The sequence below is a fragment of the Scylla paramamosain genome, chromosome 24 (assembly GCF_035594125.1).
Source record: "Scylla paramamosain isolate STU-SP2022 chromosome 24, ASM3559412v1, whole genome shotgun sequence".
Taxonomy (NCBI): Eukaryota; Metazoa; Arthropoda; class Malacostraca; order Decapoda; family Portunidae; genus Scylla; species Scylla paramamosain.
In genome coordinates this window covers 20,591,059-20,611,361 of record NC_087174.1, presented here as the reverse complement: position 1 = coordinate 20,611,361, position 20,303 = coordinate 20,591,059, and the positions used below count along the sequence as shown (strand labels likewise).

Below are 20,303 nucleotides of genomic sequence, written 5' to 3'. Positions count from 1 at the left end.
TGGAAATGACCATGAGCATATTTTCTATTTTTTTTATCTGTAACTACAAACAGGTAGATTAGTGTCAATTAGTTCATTATCAGCAGTGTACTGGGTAGCACAGTCTAGCTAAAGACTGTTTCACTGAAGGAGCAGTATAGAATTATCAGAATTTGTGTACAGTGTGTACATTTTCTGGTCATAAGCAACATTACATAATTTGTCTATTTCTCCAGCCCATGTAAAATATCTTAAGTGTTCTTTGTGATGACTGAGGTAATTTTGTAACAGTCTGACATCATCAAAGTGATTTGGGCACAGTCGTGTTGCTGTTCAGTACAAACTCTCCTACTTATGGTTCATGAGGTGCTTCTAGCTGTGGGAAAAGTAATGGAGCTGCCATATCAACTCCCAGGAACCACTTGGTGGGGATGGCAATGATTACAACCCAGTGAAAGTTGGTATTACTTTATTATATAATGGATTCTAAAACTTTTGGATTGCATCATGTATTGGTATCTCAGAAGGAATGGACATAACACATCTTGAATTATTTTTTGAGTGGACTTGTATCTATTTCTTAAGTTTTCAAAATACAAGGAATATGAAGTTTATGACATGCAGCAGAAATCTCTTATCCACATCTCACACACCAAAGTGCAGAGCTGACATGTGGTAAACAAACAGCCTCCTTTGACAGATAGACACTCAGCATCTCTTTGTTGATAAAACAGTAAATATCATACTCACTGGTAAAACAAAGCATAGCTGGGAATGCCCTACTGCAACAACATTTTCAACATGAATATGCATTGTTCATATACAGGAACAAGACCATTTACCTCATTTTAAAAGTTTCCCCTACATTCTCATTGTAAGTTTTTATTTTTTGTAATTGTTTGTCAAAGTTGTTTCCTTTGCAAGCAGTAGCCTCTGAGAGCAAGCAGATCACAAGAGACCAATTATCATCTAATGTAATTGGAAAAAAAAAAATAATATTGAATATAATTTTTTATAAATGCTTTACAACTAAATGTAGACATTCTTTATATATTAAATAATTTCTGGTGTTATGATGATGTTACAAAAAAAAAACATATATTAATACTTGCATGCATTCTCCTTGTTTAGAAATCTGCTTCCCCTCAAATCGCACACTTGCTACATACATAACTGGTAAAGTATCTGTCTATTTGCAGTCCAAGATAAATTAGACATAAGTGTGACAAATTCTGAGGTGATTCTAATGAGTGGGAGACAGTAAGATCACAAAGAAGATGGAGAAGATGAAGGTAATTGTAGGTGACAGAAAGACCTGGAGAGGGAGGGAGGAAGGATGGGAAAGTTGAATTAATTAAATGTGCACAGGCAAGTGAAGGGTCATTTTGAGAGGACCCAAGGCAGCAGCAGCAACAGCAGCAGCAGCAGCAGCAGCATAGATGCAAGCCATTAAAAATCAGTCAACCCCTAATTAAAAAAAAAAAATAAATAAATAAAATAAAATAGAATAAAATAAAATAAAATAAAATAAAATAAAATAAAATAAAAAATAAATACATAAAAGAAATACATAGAGATACCATACATGCCTCTAAGATAAGGTGGTGAGACCAAAAGTAAGAAACACTAGAGAAAAAATACAAGCAGTTGATACACCCATTCATAGGTACTGTTTTGTTTGTACATCAATAGGCAGTGAGGAAAGGCCATGGGTGTGGTAAACAAAAATTAAGATTCACAGCTACTAGTTTTCATCGGCTTTGTGAAGTAAGACAAACTACCTGGCAATTTTATTTTAGAAGACAGCAAGGCATTGATAAGTTTGAGATGTTTTTAGTCATTCACTCATGTTTAGTTACATAGACTTGTTCATTTACCTAAATCTTGATAGGAATTACCCCTTTGGTGACAGAAATACTTGAAAACTTAAAAGAGTAATAGACATTACCATAACACCAGGATGAGTATTTTCACTTGTCTCACGAGTTGTGGCCACCATCTTAAAGAGTATACAGTGGGAGAGAACACTAAACATGTTTCATGGAGAGGAATGTTATGTTGCTGGTCAAATATTTGTTTGTCAAAACTCTTGAATTCTACCACAACTGATCCAAGCAAATTCATTATTGAAAACCTGATTTAAAAATTGTAATAAGGATGAAAATGTTTTATACGGATTACACAGTTGATGTATTCACATTCTAAAGGAAAAAAACAACAACTTGACCATCACATCAGTATGAATATCTACAAAATAATGCGAGTCCCTTTCTTATTCCACAATGCTGTACAGGCCACCTGCCATCATTATCAATATAACAGTTCATATAAAGGATTAGCTGTGCCTTGGGCATGATATTATATGACTATTGTCTTTATATATATATATATATATATATATATATATATATATATATATATATATATATATATATATATATATATATATATGTGTGTGTGTGTGTGTGTGTGTGTGTGTGTGTGTGTGACACTAGTCATTTAATTCTAAACTGTCAGGATCAAGGACTCCAATAATGCTTCTTGAAATGCCATTTCTTTGGCATCACTGGCCTGTTTTCTCAAGTTTTTATTCTGAACTACTCACTGTAGAGTTGCTATTATCATTATTATTATGATTATTATTATTATTATTATTATTATTATTATTATTATTATAATTATAATTATATTTATATTTATTATTACTATTACTAGTAACTACTACTACTATTGTTATTGTCATTATGATTAAGACCATCATTATCATTTTCATTATTAATGTTATTGCTTTTAGAGCTAAGAATGGGCTCCAGAAATGAGGCAGATCACAAGTGGAGATATATATATATATATATATATATATATATATATATATATATATATATATATATATATATATATATATATATACAGTTGAGTTTACCATATTCAGCTGATGTCACCAAGTTATACTTTTATAAATGCTTTTACTTCCTAAAAAATCAAAATGCTTCAATGAGTGAAGGTGTCAATGCTTGCTTTGGGTTTTGATAATAACTTATCATTACAATATCAAGCTTACTTTCCACAAGGAGCAGCAGTGCTATGAGTACTGGTGCTGCAGTGCCTCACCACCACACACTTGATTTGCTCTATCAGCTTGTCATCACAAATAAACAAAATGATATAAAGGCTACACATGTGATGTGCTCTACAGCCATAATCTTTGTAACATATGTCATTTTATGATCAGTGGTGACTTGAAAGGTTTGGCTTGTGAGCTTAAACCTAAACAGTTTGGCCTTGATAACCAACTTCAGTATTTCAAGGAACAAAAACTTTTCTTGAGCTTTCTTGGTTTGTGTGGGCAAACTTTGCTGATGAGTCTCCTATAATCTAATGATCCTGATGTAGTTTCCTTTCCCTAATATTTTTTTTCTTTTCTAAATTTCAAGGTTTGTGTTCATGGAGGACTAGCCTAACTTAAAATCCTTCAGTAATATTCTGCTGATACTGATACATAAGTGCTATTCATATCACTTTACTCATCCACTGCTTCATCACCAAACTTTTGCTATATCTTTCCAAGGATCTCTGTTCAGGTTTGAGGATTGCAATGAAATTACAAGTGAGTGTGAACATGGTCACAAAAACAAGTGCAACACAGATCCCAATGATAACAGCACAATGACACATGGCACACTGACTCGGAAAATAATTACAGATTACCCTCTTAATTTGTAATTACTGATTTCTCATGTCCCACAGGCATGATCATTATCAGTTTGTTTGCACCAGAAATACTCAAGGAACTTTATGATCACATCTTGCAGAAGCTTAAGCTGTGAGGGACAGATCTCATAGTCTTACACATCAAAATTCATTATCAAACATTCCGGCACTGGTGAAGACCCAATTTTGTAACAAGATAAAAACTATCTAATATCTACATATGTAAGTAACAGAGAGAGAGAGAGAGAGAGAGAGAGAGAGAGAGAGAGAGAGAGAGAGAGAGAGAGAGAGAGAGAGAGAGAGAGAGAGAGTCAAACTGTTAAATGGAAGAACAGAATGGCACATGGTGTCATGATTCACGTTGAGTAATTTTGAAATGTAACTTTTCTGTTGTTTTGGTATTTAGTCAAGAATGTAAAGTAAGCACATTATTTAGGAGCAAATACAGGCAATTTTGTATATAAAACAATCAAAGAATGTTTGTTTTGGGAAAATAAAAAATGTGTTTCAAATATGTAGCAAGGGACATGATGGTTTGATAATGCTAACACCATCAGGTATTCATACTTGCATTGTATAGTTTTTTTTTTTTTTTTGTGGGTATGAACATATAGTGAATATAATTTAAAGTGAGCAGATACTTTTGAGTAATGCTGAAGGATGTCAACACTCTGGCATCAGAAATGGTGAAAGGTGTACACTTACTGTTAGCATTAATGCTGACCCAAAACAACAAAAAGGCCGAGAATTTCCATTATGCACTTTCAGATGCCAGTCTTTGCTTTGAAAGTTCTGGAATTCTGGAATGGAGTCCTAAATCCTGTTTACATTATTGAGTTATTGGATATATTTTATAATAGTAATAAAACTTCAGAAATTATACAGAGGGAAGTTCAGTGGGATTTTTAAATGTGGTGGTAAATTTGAAAGCACAACACATTAAATAAAGTATAGAACATCAGCTACAATGGTGAGCTGCTGCCCTACCACTTCACATGTCTATCTACTGCTTGAGAAGAAAGTGTTTATTAACAATAAAATATGGATACTTAGACAATGTGACTTTAGCTGTCTTGTATTACAATTAGTAGAATTTGCACAAGACACCAAGAGAAAACATGAAAACAAGTCAGCCAGAATAAGTGGTGTTCATGTATGATATATGACAGCTGTAGGAATATACTGAAAGAATAATGGAGGAATGAATACTACGTACATACATAGCTCTGTCCTCTGCATGCATGTACACATGCACGCACACACACACAGTTAAGTACATAAGGTTGATACACAATGAGAAGTTCAACAAATAATGTAAAATAAAAAACTTTCAACCTTATGAATTGAGTATAGTCATCAAAGTGCTGGTGAGTCTGTGTTTGCCTAACAAAGTGCACTACACAGAATGCAATCTGTTGGTGGGGGGATTCATGATTAATATTCTCTATTTCAGGTCCTGCAGGTCATCCTGTGAGCTGACATCAGAATTACACTTATGTAAACAGCTGTTCAGTGGAGACAATGTATATTTACAATAAAAATATAACACTTCTCATCTTTCATTTTTCAAGCCATAGAATTAGTGAAATGATGAATTTCTTAGTATAAATTAATCAGAACCCCATCCCAAAGTAATATTACATTCATATTATCCTTATATAGTTAGCATATTATCACCATAATTATTGTGCATTATTGTGGCAGGATACCTAGCAAGCCTCCATTCAAAACCTGAGTTAAAGAGAATCTTAACACATCATTTGCTGCCACCAAGAGGCAGTGAGAGCACCAGCATATAAAACTTTAACCCTCTCACACACCAGTATGAATGCCCCATGTTCACTGCCACAAAAGATTATCTTCCTTATAATACCAGCTAAGAGCACCCATTCAAACTGGCTGTTTCCTAAATAAAAATGATTATCTAATATTGATAGTGACACATTTGCTATGTAAGAAATCAACCTTTCCTTAGCCTAAAAACCAGAGTGGCTATGACAGGATTCTATGGAGAAGCAGCTGTCTCACAAGGGGATAGCTGACAAAGACAATGGGATGGTTGTGACTAAAGCAAGCCCAGATTAAAGGGCTTATGATGTGGCAATATAAGCAACAGTAGGTACTGAGTGGCTGATTGGGCTGAGACAGTGTCCACAATGTCTCAAGAGCAAAGCCAGCAGTTTTCACTCTAACTGTCATCTCCTCTCATGGCCATCCACACCCAGGGCCATTTTTAGCAGGATGGTGAGGATTTCTCCACTGCCATAGCAGACCTCAGAGGTGCCATGAGAACCAAAGACTTATGTCAAGTGGAAACACTACACAGACAGGCAACATCTGTGAGCTCCCAGACATGACTCAATCAGTATGTAGGCAATGGCAAGTTCTTCCCATTACTGCAATGCTCCACAATTGAGCTAAGCTTGGTGTTGCTTGCCACTCACTCAAGTCCATCTGTCTCAAAGATGTAAATGAACACTGCAGCTCCATCACCATTGAACATGATGTATAAATTTTGGCTTTCCACTAAAAATTCACAAACTTAAACAAAATGGTATGTTATACAAAGTTTTGAAAATGCAGATTATGAATAATGGGAATAAAAAGGAGAGGAACTTAAAATAAAATAGTCTTCTATAAATACAGTCAGAACATTAATTCCTTATGTATTGTTTCAATTTACATACACACAGTGGTGCATGAGAGGGCTAATACATAATTGGATTTAATTTTTTTTTTTCAAGAACGAACCTATCACATGAATTACACACACACACACACACACACACACGTCTTGAAATGATGTTTTGGCAAATTACGTAGCAGTGTAAAAATAAATTTTATGACAGCTTCAAACACTTTTCAACATTATCCTAATTATAAAACTATGTTAATGGTGTGAGAAAAAAAATCAAAATTACCAAATATGGGTGTTCCAAACAATGTCATAGCCTTGGCCAAGATGGAAAACAGGCAATGCCACACCATCACTCAACCATGAAGCAAACACAAATGTTCCCCTTCCCCACAATATACAAAATAACTGTGGCCTACAGTACTGTACATTGAGACATTTCTTGTTAGTACTTCCTCCCGGCTTATTCAACAGAACTTCAGGTCAATCTCACTTTCTACAAGCTAAGCACCTAAGTTACAACTCTGCAGTTATTTCTGTGCTTTCAATTTACTTAGTTCACTTTCTATATCTAGAAGAAAAGAGATAAAAATTATAATTATCATTCTCATCTAAGGTTTTTTCCCAAACTCAAACCTTACATTTTGTAGCTTTCACATTTATCAAAATTTTCTTCAATAGAAAAAAATTGTTGCCAGAAATTCAAGTTACTGGATCTCACTTCATCTAAAATGTTTACAGTTTTTCATACATACAACCTCTATACATATGGACATGAGCATCCCTACATGAACACACAAATACAAACACAAACACACACACACACACACACACACACACACACACACACACACAAACCCATTTCCCTGATCCACTGTGGGATCATGCATGACTCTTATTGTGATGTGTTATAAAGTAAATAACTGATATTATAAAGAACATCATAGATATGTCACATTGATAAAAATAAAAAGGATGTTTAAAATAACAAATAAAATAACAAGTTACTAATAAGATTATCTCTTATGTTTAGTTAAAAATCTTTGCAGTTCCATATTCTGTCAAGTCTCCAGAGCTGACACTAATTACTCACATATTTCTTATATGAATAAGCAAACACCTATATTTTCACTCTGAAGTGGCAGTATTAACAATACACTGTTCCCTACCTTGGCATCACACATCACACTCCCAACATTATTGGGTACCATCAGTGCCCAAATGCACATGAACAAATGGAAAATGAATGTTACCATTCTTAATCCTTTCAGTAAAACTATACCTTAATGGAGCATTAATGGTTATAAAATTTAACAGTATTATTCATTGCATATTGTCCACAGTCAAGACATTACCATTATCAGAATACTAGTTTCCTTATATTGGCCTCTTCCCATTCAATGCTGATCCTCATGATACCTGAGAGTGACAAATGTGAATTTCAACAACTACAATGAGTGACAAGAAGAACCATTGGAAGCTTCAATAAAATGTGACCATGCTTTTCGTGCCAATCCCCTGAAACTTTAAGAGGTGTACTGGTGCTGTACTGCAGATAATATTTCTTTCTTCATTTAACAAAAGTTATGGCTAAATGACATCTTGCTGATAATATAATGGCCACTGTGCAAGCAGAACTCTTGTCCAGCAAAGATGTTTCTGTGCCCTAAAGGCTGCAAGACCTGGTCACATTCAACATTACCTATTTGTCCATCTTCTTACGTCGTTTACTGAGGAGAGAGTTATTGGCATGGTCTAGTGTTTTTATCTGCAATGTGTCATAGTCAACTCGCATGGTGGCCAGGGAACGGGTCATCTCATCCTGAACTTCCTGCCACAAGTCTCCTTCCTCTCGCAGCACCTTGGAAGTGTACAGAGGAGTCTGGGGCACCTCTGTGTATTGCTAGGAAAGAAGAAGAGAAAAGTAACTACCATAATCATCATTAATGTTTCCCTGAAATTTGAGGAAACCAATAGCAGAGGACCATTTCAGTAAGAATGCACACAAAAAAATTGTGAATCTGACAAGTGAAAATCCAGTTTAAGAAAAGGCTAATTAAAACCTAACTTGTGCTTATGGAATGGTTACACAATAACTAATAATCAGTCTAATGCCAAATTTCCATTAAACAAATTACTGAGAGAGATCTCAGCTTGGCATGTAGACAAATTTGACCAAATTCTGCAGGGTCCTAAATTATCTGCAATCATCAATGTCTTCTGCAGGTAACATTGATAACCTGATGATACAGGCTGATGATGGTCAACAAAGACCCTCACAGGCACAGCAATTGTCATCACCTGATTGGTAAGGGATTCTTTTACCTTGAGTGTCTTGGTGTTGGTTCAGTCTCCAGCCATTCCATCCTCAATATGTGGTTAATGTTTCCAGCTTTCATTTTAAACAATAAGGCTACAAAAAGAGAAACATAAACACAGATACTTACAACAATCCATTTGTTCTTCATGATGTCAAAGATAGTGAAGCGCTCCTCAGGGTCAGTGCGCAGCATGCCCTTGATGAGATCTTTGGCATCCTGGCTAACGCTGGCCCACTCTGGGTTGGGAAATGTGTACTGTCCTGTACGAATTCGCTTCTTCATGCCGGGAGATATTGCATGTCCATGATTACTGTAGAATGGAGGGAATCCACAAAGCCTGAAAACAAAACAGAAAAGTGGCTATTATTGGTAGACAGAGTTACAAATGGTTACAATTTAATAATTGTCATCCAGAAATATACTATATTCCTTAACATACAATGTGCACAATTTTCTGGTTATATCTTCCAAGAATTGACAGAAAAACCATTATCTCTTACATCAATACATTTTTGGTTATATGAATACTCACAAGATGTACATAATGACACCTAGAGACCAAATATCACAGCTCTTGTCATACTTTTCTGGCCCCAACACCTCAGGAGCTGTGGGAGACACTCTTTGAAATACTGTGACTAAAAGAAGAACTTGGTGTACAATTTCATGAACACATACTTGAAACATCATATGATTAAAATCAAATAACACTATAATTTATGGCAACTTAAGTACAGCGATTACTTGAGCATGAACTGCACAGTCTCTTTTCCTTCACACATTGTTTTGATCCACATGCCACTCACCAACATAGTAGGGTGTGTAACAAGGAGTCTGCAGTGACTCCTTAGAAAATGTTTCCTTGGCAAATCCAAAGTCCGTCAGCTTTAATGTGGCATCATCATCTGCAAATTGGGACTTCATGATTTAAACAAACAAACACAACTATACAAGCTAGTTAGAGAGCAAGTTTTCAAATGTACTAACAGCCATAAACACTGTAATGGTATCAGAGAAATGCAACAATAAATACTTTGCCAATATCATAATAATTATATATCTTTTTCCCTCTGACTGTGGATGAATGTCTTAAGAGTCTGCTGCCCAGCACCTCACCACAAGCCTACAGAAAATTTGACGTGACAAGAGTTGATTTCTCTTCCTTAAAACTGCACTAAAGAAGACTGCCTATCATTAATGTATTAAATGCTAGATAATACCTATTAATTAGCAAAATTATCAATGAATCATTATTTGTAAGCAGGCTTCTGTAATACAGGAATATAATGCAAATGGTATTTACAAAAAAAAAAAAAAAAAAAAAAAAAAAAAAAAAAAAAAAAAAAAAAGTGCCCTGAAAAAAAAGAAAGAAAGAAAGAAAGAAAGAAAGAAAGAAAGAAGAAAGACCAAGCACTAATAAACTATTGTAGAGAAAATAATGTTAAAAAAAATAATAATAATTATATAAATAAATAAATAAATAAATAAATATATAAATAAATAAATGAAAATATAAAAAAACTTACTCATAGTGGTGTAGAGCAAGTTTTCTGGCTTGAGATCTCTATGAGCTATGTTGAGTAAGTGGAGGTGCTGCACTGCCACACAGATCTCCCTCATGATGCATGCTGCCTCTCGCTCAGTGAAAGCACCGTCAGCACGGTCCTGGATTCGCTGGAAGAGCTCCCCACCTTCCATGCTACACGTTCACCAACACAACAATATCAGTATTCCAATGGAAAAGATTATTTATCAGTAAATCTGAGTAAATCAGTTTTTAAAATAAATTGAAATATTGATGCCTCTCATAAGAAGATGGAGGCAAACTTGAAGCCATCCTCTCATGCAGGGATAGAAGAGAGCAGCACAACACACAAGAGGTGGTGCAACATGGAACATATTAGTTTTGCATTGACAGAAATCCTTGGGGCTTTTTGAGGGGCACAAAATCTAGTGGTAGCCATGCCAAAAATACAACTGGTAGGTAAAAATATAAATAAATAATTAAATAAATCAAACTTCATACAATGATGCAATCATAATGAGAAATATTGTAATCTCTGTTTAAGGGTAAACATTTTTGATAAGACAGACCCACACTGAATAAATCCTGTCTTGGCAAAAGCAAGGCCATGAGAAGAGGGAATGCAAGTAACTATAAAAGAAAACTGCCTGCCTAAATATATGCAACACTCAGCAACTGATCAATAAAATGTAATCATTGGTGAAACAAGTTAATATAATATAGCATTAAGTAATTAAATTCAGGTTGTGCACCCTAAGTGGACAGTAAAAGTGGTCAAGAAGGGAAGTGGCCTATCAGTGTGGTAAGTAGCACTTCCTATCTAATCAGAGCATGGGTAGTCTGTTGGCAAAGCTGTCAACCTTCACTTCTATTAACTGTACATCATAAGCCACCACATGTTGATAAAGCATCAAAATTTCTTTAGCTTGCATTTAATTGAAGTGACTCACCATTCCATTACTACTAACAAACATTTCTGACTGTTGTAGACATTTTCATAGACATCAACTATTGCCACCACATGAGGGCAGGTGGAGCCACGGCAGTGGAGATCAACCTCTCTTCTTGATTTGTGGCTGTCTTTCAACACCTGGAAATGGCACACAGCATTCAGTAATGCGTTAAGAGTGAAGGAAAGTGTTGAAAAGTCCACTAGTTAACAAGAGTATGGATAGATGTAGTGTGGTACAATGAGAGTATGGGTAGATGTAGTGTGGTTCAACAAGAGTATGGGTAGATGTAGTGTGGTGCAACAAGAGTATGGATAGATGTAGTGTGGTACAACGAGAGTATGGGTAAATGTAGTGTGGTACAACAAGAGTATGGGTAGATGTAGTGTGGTACAACAAGAGTATGGGTAGATGTAGTGTGGTTGGTACAAGTGAATGACTTGTGCATAGACATGATATTATGGTGTCATATCTGCCATGACCTCTTTGTGGCCTCAACATCCATTTGTAGGAAGTTCTGAGACTGAAACAGCAACCATTATTTAATAATGACCCCCTGACACCGTGCACTTTCTCTCTTCTGTCTTACCTTCTTGCTTCATTGACATTTCATTAAATAGGTGATATCTTGTTTGGCAACCATAAACAGCTTTCAATTAGGTTAGCAAGAATGAAGAAGTGAGTGTGTATACACCACTATCACCATCACCATTACTCTCCTCCCTCCACTGCCAGACCTTCAGTAAAAAAATGAAGACAGGTGGAGTTGCATTACACTTTGACTTGGAGGGATTCTTCTAATGTGGTTTACTATTGTCTATTCCACATGCGTCCTCATCCTTCCGTGATAATTTGTCAAAGCAGACATTTGACAGAAGACAGGATAACATCTATACACTATCATGAACTACTGGCCATTAAAATCTTTAAAAAGTTCTTTCTTCATTTATTTATTACATTAAGTGAAATGTATGTAAATATTTGTATTAAGTGTAATACAGCTATTTAAAATCTATTATACACAGCTGACCTGTGTCCTCCACTAACCCCTATATTGCCATGTTTGCCCTTTGTCAGCAGTGAGAACACCATTAAAATAGAAGATAAGAGTAACCTTTCTTCTCTAACTGACTGTCTTCAGCCTCTCTCTCATAGCCACAATGTTGCATCTCTTGCTATCTTCTACTGCTATTTTCACACTAACTGCTCTTCTGATCTTGCTAACTGTCCTCCCCTCCTCCCGCTGCCTTGCTGCACAAGACTTTCTTCTTTCTCTTATCCTTATTCTGTCCACCTCTCTAACACAAGAGTTAACCAATATTCTCAATCATTCATCCCTTTCTCTGGTAAACTTTGGAACTCACTGCCTGCTTCTGTATTTCCACCTTCATAAGACTTGAACTCTTTCAAAAGGGAGGTTTCAAGACACTTATCCTTTAAATTTTGACAATCCCTTTTGACTTGTTTGGGGACTGGCACTTCAGTAGGCCTTTCTTTTTTACTTAAAATTTTGTTGCCCTTGACTGCTGTAGTGAATACGATCACATGAAGACCTGCCACTCTAGATATTTCAGGGATGCATTTGGTTTAGATTGGGTTAACTTTGGTTCCCAAATCTAAACCACTCCAAAAAGAGCATAAGTAGCTCATCTTTAAATCCCTAAATAATCTAATAAGGATAAAGCACCGGCTAACCTTGACAGCATAATTCCCAACTGCCAAACCTAACTTGACCATTCCAAGAATAGTATTGGTGGCTCATTTTTAAATATCTCAGCACATACTCAACTCCACCACAACTTTGTACACAGAAAGCAAGGTACCAGCACCAGCATTACTTTGAGGGCATAATTCCTTGATACCAAAACATAACCCAATATTGACTAATACAGCAATAATACAACCTAACAAACCACTCCAGTGATTGCATAGGTGACTATTCAAACACCACAACATACACTCAACTCTACCTCACCCTTGTACACAGAGAGCAAAGTAGTACTATCATTTCTTAAACACAACTCCTTGCTAACAAAATATATCCTAACCTACGTGTACCTAATCCTCCCAAAATAGCATAGGTGACTAATCTCTAAATACACTCAACTCTACCTCAACATACACAGACAGCAAAGCATCAACATTAACGTAAAGATATAATTTCTGGATACTGAATAAAATACGATATAAAACTCACATAACTAGCATTGGTGACGAATGAAACAACTCTGCATAAAGAAAAAAAGAATCCTGCTCAACTTACTATAGAGAGCGCAAGACAGTACCAACACCACTATTACCTTGAGGGCGTACTTCCTGCCGTCCTTCTTGTTGAAGCACTCCACCACCTTGCCGTTGATCCCAAGGCCGAGCACATTGCTGGAGATGGTGTAGTCCTCCACAATGGGGTGAGTCTTGGTCTGCAGCACACACACTCCGCCCCTCGCCTTGCTGCCTCCCTCATCCACCTGATCCACCATCATCGGCTCCTCCATCCTGGCGCTCAAGGGGACGGTGGAGGGCTGCTTCAGGCGCCAAACATGTCCTGGGTGGAGGTGGACGAGGTGGCCGGTGGGAGGATCAACTCAGGTAAAAAAAAAAAAAAAAAAAATGTGCCCAGGTGGGAGTGTCGGGCCAGACTACTCTCCCAGTGATGATTCTGTACAAGCTGCCGCGCTCTAGTTTAAGTGTGGAGGTGGATGAAAGGTTCCCAGTGCGGCAGGAGGTGGTGAGGGCTGCGGATAAGTAGGGTGAGGCAGGTAAATAAACAGGTAAACCACAACAAACCCGCGCGGAGAACCGGAACCTCCACCCACCTCTTGTTTTCCAGGATGGTTTGGTTCACCAGCTATCTATAGGGTGTCTCAGTGTTGTATCCTGTCTGTAAAATACGCCTAATATTCAGAATGCGTTTGGTCTTTGTCTTACCGAGTGCCGTTGGTAACAAAAACCTCGAATGACCTTCATATGATTTTTTTTTTCCGTTTAATATCTAGATTACTATTTAATAATTAAACAATATGAAGTCTTAGTATTTCAAAAGTTGTAATTTCGGCCATCAACATTATCAATATCATTCACATAAGTACACGGTAAGTTTAATGGAGTTTTTTTTTTTTCCTGAGTATTAGGGAGGAGGTATCGTATAAGGAAATATTCATTATCCAAAAATGCCTTACTGAGTCACAATAAATATTAGATTCACACCATCTAATTAAATAACCATTAGAATAACCATCTCATCCTAAAACAGCTACAAGCTTGGAGGCAGTAACAGGTGTAGCAGGTATAGTGTGCACCGAAAAAAACGAACATAGAGCGAAGTTGAAAGCACAAAAACATCATAAAAATCTAACTGAACACAGACAGACTAAAAAGGCGACTGTGATAGACAAAAAAAAAAAAAGTATGAGTTAAATAAAAAAAAAGTGCACCGTTGGAAAGGCTTACCCAACCACTACTGCACTTGGTTCACTTCACCTTTACTCATTCCCAAACACGGCAGATACCGCTAGTATTAGAACAGAAACATACAGTGCTCAGTAAGGTAAGGGTGCATGCCAGGTGTTTGAAATGTGCTGATAACTAAGTAGCAGAATACTTATTAGACGTGTTACATATAAGACAAGTGTCACATAGGAAGACTAAATTCTTTACATTTCGTGGTTAAGTAATTCAGAGACATGACGCACAATATTATTTAATCAAGGCGTGTTTGTATTAAATGGAGTACTAACCAGTGTACCTTAATTCTTCTTAAACCTGTGGTAAGTCAGGGTGGCATGTTCAGTAAACAAGCTTGTCAGTGTCACATACTGCAAGGTCAGCAGTATTGAGTAATTTCATGTGTATAATCAGTAGCCACCACCCTGTGATGTACAGTCATGCCTGGTTCTCGCCACCCCCTAAATGTTACAGTTTCCAAGAGGGGAGAAGAGGCATAAGAGAGGGACGTGTGTCTATTGTATGTGTCTCTAATATTAATTATTAATTTAAAAGATAAATCTGTAGAACAGCATCTATTTTTTAATCTTCCATTTCTCCTACAATTTTTTTAACTTGAGGGTCTTTCAGAAAACAGGTTAAGCTGAACAACACAGAACTTTGTGCCCAAAGTGTGCATGCAGGTTGTAACAGCTGTGCCTTAGTCTTGGCTGTGTTGCAGGACAGTAATATACAAGACTAAATCTAACCAAACATTATGACCTCCTACCAGGGGGTCAGCCTTTATCAGCTCCCAAAGCCTTATTAACTGTTCTGTGTAAGTCTTGGCCACATAACAACAGAAAGATTTGTACAACTAAATCTAATAAAATATCTATGGTAGAATATTCTGTAAAAACTATATGGAGGGCTACACAGTAAGTAAGGTGTAAGTAAGGTGGCTACTACTCTGAAATCTTGGACTAGAAGGTCATCTTCGGTATAATCACAGTTTCTCCCAATAAACCACACATAAGTATGAAGTGTCTCACGGTCTAGATCACACTGCTAGGAGCATTTCTAACCCCATATTACCTTGTCGCAAATGAATAATAATGTCAGGATGGAATTTCAAAGATTTACCTAAGTTTTTAGCTGGGATCCTGTTTCCACAGTCATTGAAAGGATAGTGAGTGTGTTCGTGTGTTTGTTATCAATGCTGCGCAGATGCTCTAGGTTAGGATAGGTTAGGACAGGTAAGGTTAGGTTAGGATAGGTTAGGTTAGGTTAGATTAGGATAGATAAGGCTAGGTAAGGTTAGGATAGGTTAGGATAGGTAAGGTTAGGTTAGGTTAGGTTACCTTAACTTTCTGGTTGTGCTTGAATATACTAATGGTAGGGGTTCAAGGGGGGCACAGCCCCCTAGTTATAATAGGTTTTTGGTTTGCTACATTTAGGAAATTTCCCTACATTTTCAAGGTCTCTATATCACTCATATGTGCCCTCCCCACAAAACCCCAGGTTCCCCACAGGCCCCCAAGCTTGCTGGAGGGGTTGGGGGGGTGTGGGTAGATATTGGGGATATTGGGTGAAACTGCAAATTTACCTCATCTTCTTATGAGGAAAATAGAGCTTTCAAAAACTACCTCTTTAAACCTCATTGAAGTATATATGTTTCAAAGGCAACATACATGAAACATAGAGAAATGAAGCAATAAAGCAAACATGCATTACTGATTACTAGCACACTACTCCTGCTACCAATAGATGTGTGTGTGTGTGTGTGTGAGTGATGGGAAGTGTGTTGTCCTCTTGACCTGTTTTGTTGTGCTTCTAATCTCATCAATGTGACTCATCAGCACTGACTAGATAGTACACAGAACCCCAAGGTGATACTATTCTGTCAGCCAACCTCCCTAACAGCATCTCTCTCTCTCTCTCTCTCTCTCTCTCTCTCTCTCTCTCTCTCTCTCTCTCTCTCTCTCTCTCTCTCTCTCTCTCTCTCTCTCTCTCTCTCTCTCTCTCTCTCTCTCTCTCTCTCTCTCTCTCTCTCTCTCTCGAGAGAGAGAGAGAGAGAGAGAGAGAGAGAGAGAGAGAGAGAGAGAGAGATATGCACACACACACACACACACACACACACACACACACACACACACACACACACACACACACACACACACACACACACACACACACACACACACACACACACTTACATTGCAAACTTAATAAAATCTCAAGTATAGACAGTATAGAGTATGGCGTCCCAGTAACAAGTAACTTATAATCTCTTGATAAGCATAATCTTGTTAGATAATAGTGATAAAAGATGGGGTCACTTTTTGTACTGTGAAGGCTGCCTAATGGTAAATATGACACTGTCTCTTATCAACCTAAGACACCAGTTTGCTAAGTGTGTGGGAATATACTGATGTAGCTGAGGTGTGAGTGATCTTTCTGTTATGTAGCTCTCTGGAAGTGAGTCCCCAGTTGGATAATGAAATAACTGCAGTGGTGATGCATATACCATTATTAATCTTATATTGTATGGGAAGACATGATCAAGTGTGGTGTGGGCTCATACCATTCATGATGCCACGCATAAGCACAGGAACTCACACCACCACCAACGGCATGTCTGCTCTAAGTACTGTTCATATTTTGAGCTTTATGAACAATAGTGGCCCAGTGGTGTACCAGTTAGTGCCCTCAGCTCACAAATAAGAGGTCCCAGTTTCAAAAGCCCAAGCTAGATGGAGACACTTGACTTCTGTTGCTAAATGTGTATAATGTCTCCCTTGGACACTTTACACATACACCAAGAAAGTGATTTGTAAGCAGGATGAATTTGCCATGAGAAGTTCTTTCCTTGGATCACACCTCTGGCCAGGGAAACAATGTAGCCCTGTAAATGTTGGGACCATATTCACCTAGCAGAGATAAGGTTTAGGACATAAGCCTTGTGAGCCAGCAGGAGTAATGTTTCATACCCAATTAAGGGTTTTCCTCAAGAGATAATGTGTATTTTCTTTTTTGCACTTGCATTCAAAACACACTGAATAATAATCTGTTTGTGATCCCTCTGCATGGTCCAAAACCAGGCTTTTTATCATTGAAGCTCTCTCTCTCTCCCTGAGAAATCTTTCTACAACTTTTTCTATTTCCTGCATTACCCTTTCTAAAAGATTTATACACCTTTAATTTCCAAAGCATTGAAGTTTGCTTTGTTCTCTGTGCTATGGATATGTTTACATTTTCCCTATTATGTCATCTCTGCCTCTTTCATGAATTTGTTCTCATAAGAGTATCAGTGACAGTGAACTTATCTCAGCATTGGCATACAGATGTGAGGTATGGCTTGCAGGTCAAGATTAGTCAAGACTGGATAGCAAAGATGTCCTTACAATGGCTGTCAGAGGAGAAGTACTGGAAGGCCATATTGATGGAATGATACGATGGTCATGGGAAGAATATGGTTTGGGAGTGAACTGTGTGAGTAACACTGCACAGTGTATGGCAATGAGCTGGACTGCTGTGAAGAGTGGCATGGGAGGAGGTGGCTTGTGAGTGCATCACTGCAGAGTTAAAGAATGAGTGATGAGCTTGAGTGTTACATGTCCAATGAAGGTGTTCAGTGAACACATTTTGTATGCCACACTGTCAAGGGCAGACTGTCACAAGTGAGCCAAGTGATTGATTGATGTGATTTGCAAATCTTACTATAAGACAATATTTTAGTCTCCAGCTAAGAGCACCTTTTCTCCACAGAATTGGCAGAATGACTGACACTGAAGAGCAACGGGACAAAGTCACAGTGGTGGTTCTGGGAGATCTTGGTCATTCTCCACGGATGAATTACCACGCACTCTCTCTGTCCAAGGAGGGATATGAAGTGAACCTCATAGGTTTTGCTGGTTCAAAGCCACAGATAGAAGTATTAAATGATGAGCATATTACTCTTACTTATATGAGACCCTTTCCAAGTTTCACCCTGCCAAGATTTTTAGCATTTGTTTTGAAAGTAATGTGGCAAGCAATCATTCTGTTCTTCACGTTGGTGACAGCGCCAAGGAGTAAAAGTCTCCTCCTGCAGAATCCACCAGGAGTTCCAGCAATGCCTGTGTGTTGGTTTTATTGCTTTGTCAGCAGAACGAAGTTCTTTGTGGACTGGCATAACTATGGATATTCTATTCTAGCTCTCACACTTAGGAAGAATCACCCTTTAGTGTTCATTTATCGCATGACTGAAAAAATATTTGGAAAGCTTGCTAGTGGAGGACTTTGTGTGACTAAGGCAATGAAAATAGATCTTGCGGAAAACTGGGGCATCACAAAAGTGACAGTGTTGTACGACCGGCCAGCTGAGAGGTTTCATCCAATTACTAACGAAGAGAAACACGACCTTCTCATGAAACTGTCATCCACATACCCATGTTTCTCAAGTGACTCTCCAGACAAGACCGTCTTCACCGAGAGGTATGCTGACGGCAGAGTTGCTGAGTGTGAGGACCGGCCAGCACTGGTGGTGTCCTCCACCAGCTGGACAGAAGATGAAGACTTTTCTATTCTCTTCTATGCCCTACAAGACTATGAACGTGTGCGACAGGAGTTCCCCAGCCATTATCCTCCACTCATTGTTGCTGTCACTGGAAAGGGACCCATGAAGTCTTACTACAGCTCTCTGATTGCAGAACAGCAGTGGGCACACGTGGCTGTTATAACACCCTGGATGACGGCTGAGGATTATCCTAAATTATTAGCCTCAGCTGATTTAGGAGTCTGTCTTCATTACTCATCCTCAGGTCTGGATCTACCCATGAAAGTGGTGGACATGTTTGGAAGTGGCCTGCCAGTTGCAGCCATTAACTACCCTGCACTCCCTGAGCTGGTACATCACAATGAAAATGGGCTAATATTTAAAACCAAACAAGAGCTTGCCAACCTTCTTCAAGACTGGTTCCGAGGCTTTCCCAAGGAGACTGCCATAAAGGAGACTTACTATGACTTCTATAAGAATATAGATAAGTTTAGGGAGTTGAGTTGGCACTCGTGCTGGACCTGTAATGCCCTGCCACTGTTTAGCCACAAGGAAGCAGTGACTCTGAAAGGCTAAGCAGAAGAGTGGCACCACATGGAATTGAGATTATTATGAAGAGAAAACTGTGATTGAGTGATTATAATAGTATCAAAACTCTTCCTGTATTGGTTGTTCCAGCATAAACATCACATGCACAGTCAGCAAGCCTGTTTCACTTTTGTATTTTTCTTAGCTATGTAATATGTGAAATTCAAAGGCAGATTTTGTGTTATTAATTATTTTACATAGAGAAAAACAGGTTAGTTCATATATTTTTACACTTTTATACTGTTTAACCAAAATCTTGCTGATGTTAATCAGTTATTTCATCATTATTTTGGTATATTTGTGATGAATAACACAGGAAAGGAAAATATGCTGAGTATACATTCCAGAGTATACTATACTTTCTGCTGCGAAAGTCATGAACATGAAAAATGTAATCACGTATCACTTGGAGTCATCACGGTGGACAAAATTAAAGATAATATTCCTAACACTGTTGTGTAAAGACATGGCATGAACAGCTTCCCCTCATTGCCTTTAGTACACTGCTGAAGAGTATTTTCCTATGAATATTTGTTAAGCATGAAGTGTTGCTTGTTTGCTATTTTTGTAGCTATGTAGATATTGTTATTATTTGATATAATGCATGTTCTTATTAATATATATACATTATGTA

At 37.5% G+C, this 20,303-nt stretch overlaps 3 protein-coding genes across 8 annotated transcripts in view; 2 read left to right on the top strand and 1 right to left on the bottom strand.

Moving 5' to 3' along the window:
* LOC135112866 (sulfotransferase 1 family member D1-like) overlaps window positions 1–5,241 on the top strand; it is a 10,466-nt gene extending 5,225 nt beyond the window's left edge. The window contains exon 10 of the mRNA XM_064027786.1: window positions 5,144–5,241. The gene's annotated coding sequence lies outside the window, so the exon portion shown is untranslated. The remainder of the gene's footprint in view (window positions 1–5,143) is intronic.
* Window positions 432–13,616, bottom strand: LOC135112867 (MAP kinase-activated protein kinase 2-like). Its single transcript, XM_064027788.1, has 7 exons — window positions 13,422–13,616; window positions 11,122–11,261; window positions 10,173–10,345; window positions 9,453–9,551; window positions 9,179–9,254; window positions 8,773–8,983; window positions 432–8,228 (listed from the first exon to the last, which is right to left on the bottom strand). The coding sequence occupies exons 1-7, from the start codon at window positions 13,614–13,616 to the stop codon at window positions 8,028–8,030; spliced, it is 1,095 nt and encodes a 364-aa protein (XP_063883858.1). The 3' UTR covers window positions 432–8,027.
* Window positions 13,576–20,303, top strand: LOC135112865 (chitobiosyldiphosphodolichol beta-mannosyltransferase-like). Of its 6 annotated transcripts, none has more exons than XM_064027780.1 (3): window positions 14,525–14,668; window positions 17,889–18,107; window positions 18,313–20,303. In XM_064027780.1, exons 2-3 carry the CDS (start codon window positions 17,950–17,952, stop codon window positions 19,655–19,657), a joined length of 1,503 nt encoding a protein of 500 aa, XP_063883850.1. In that variant the 5' UTR covers window positions 14,525–14,668; window positions 17,889–17,949; the 3' UTR covers window positions 19,658–20,303. The 6 variants fall into 6 exon arrangements, with proteins under 6 accessions (XP_063883852.1, XP_063883851.1, XP_063883850.1 ...); XM_064027783.1 differs by having other exon boundaries at window positions 14,526–14,668; window positions 17,889–18,036; XM_064027782.1 differs by lacking the exons at window positions 14,525–14,668; window positions 17,889–18,107 and adding an exon at window positions 13,576–13,710.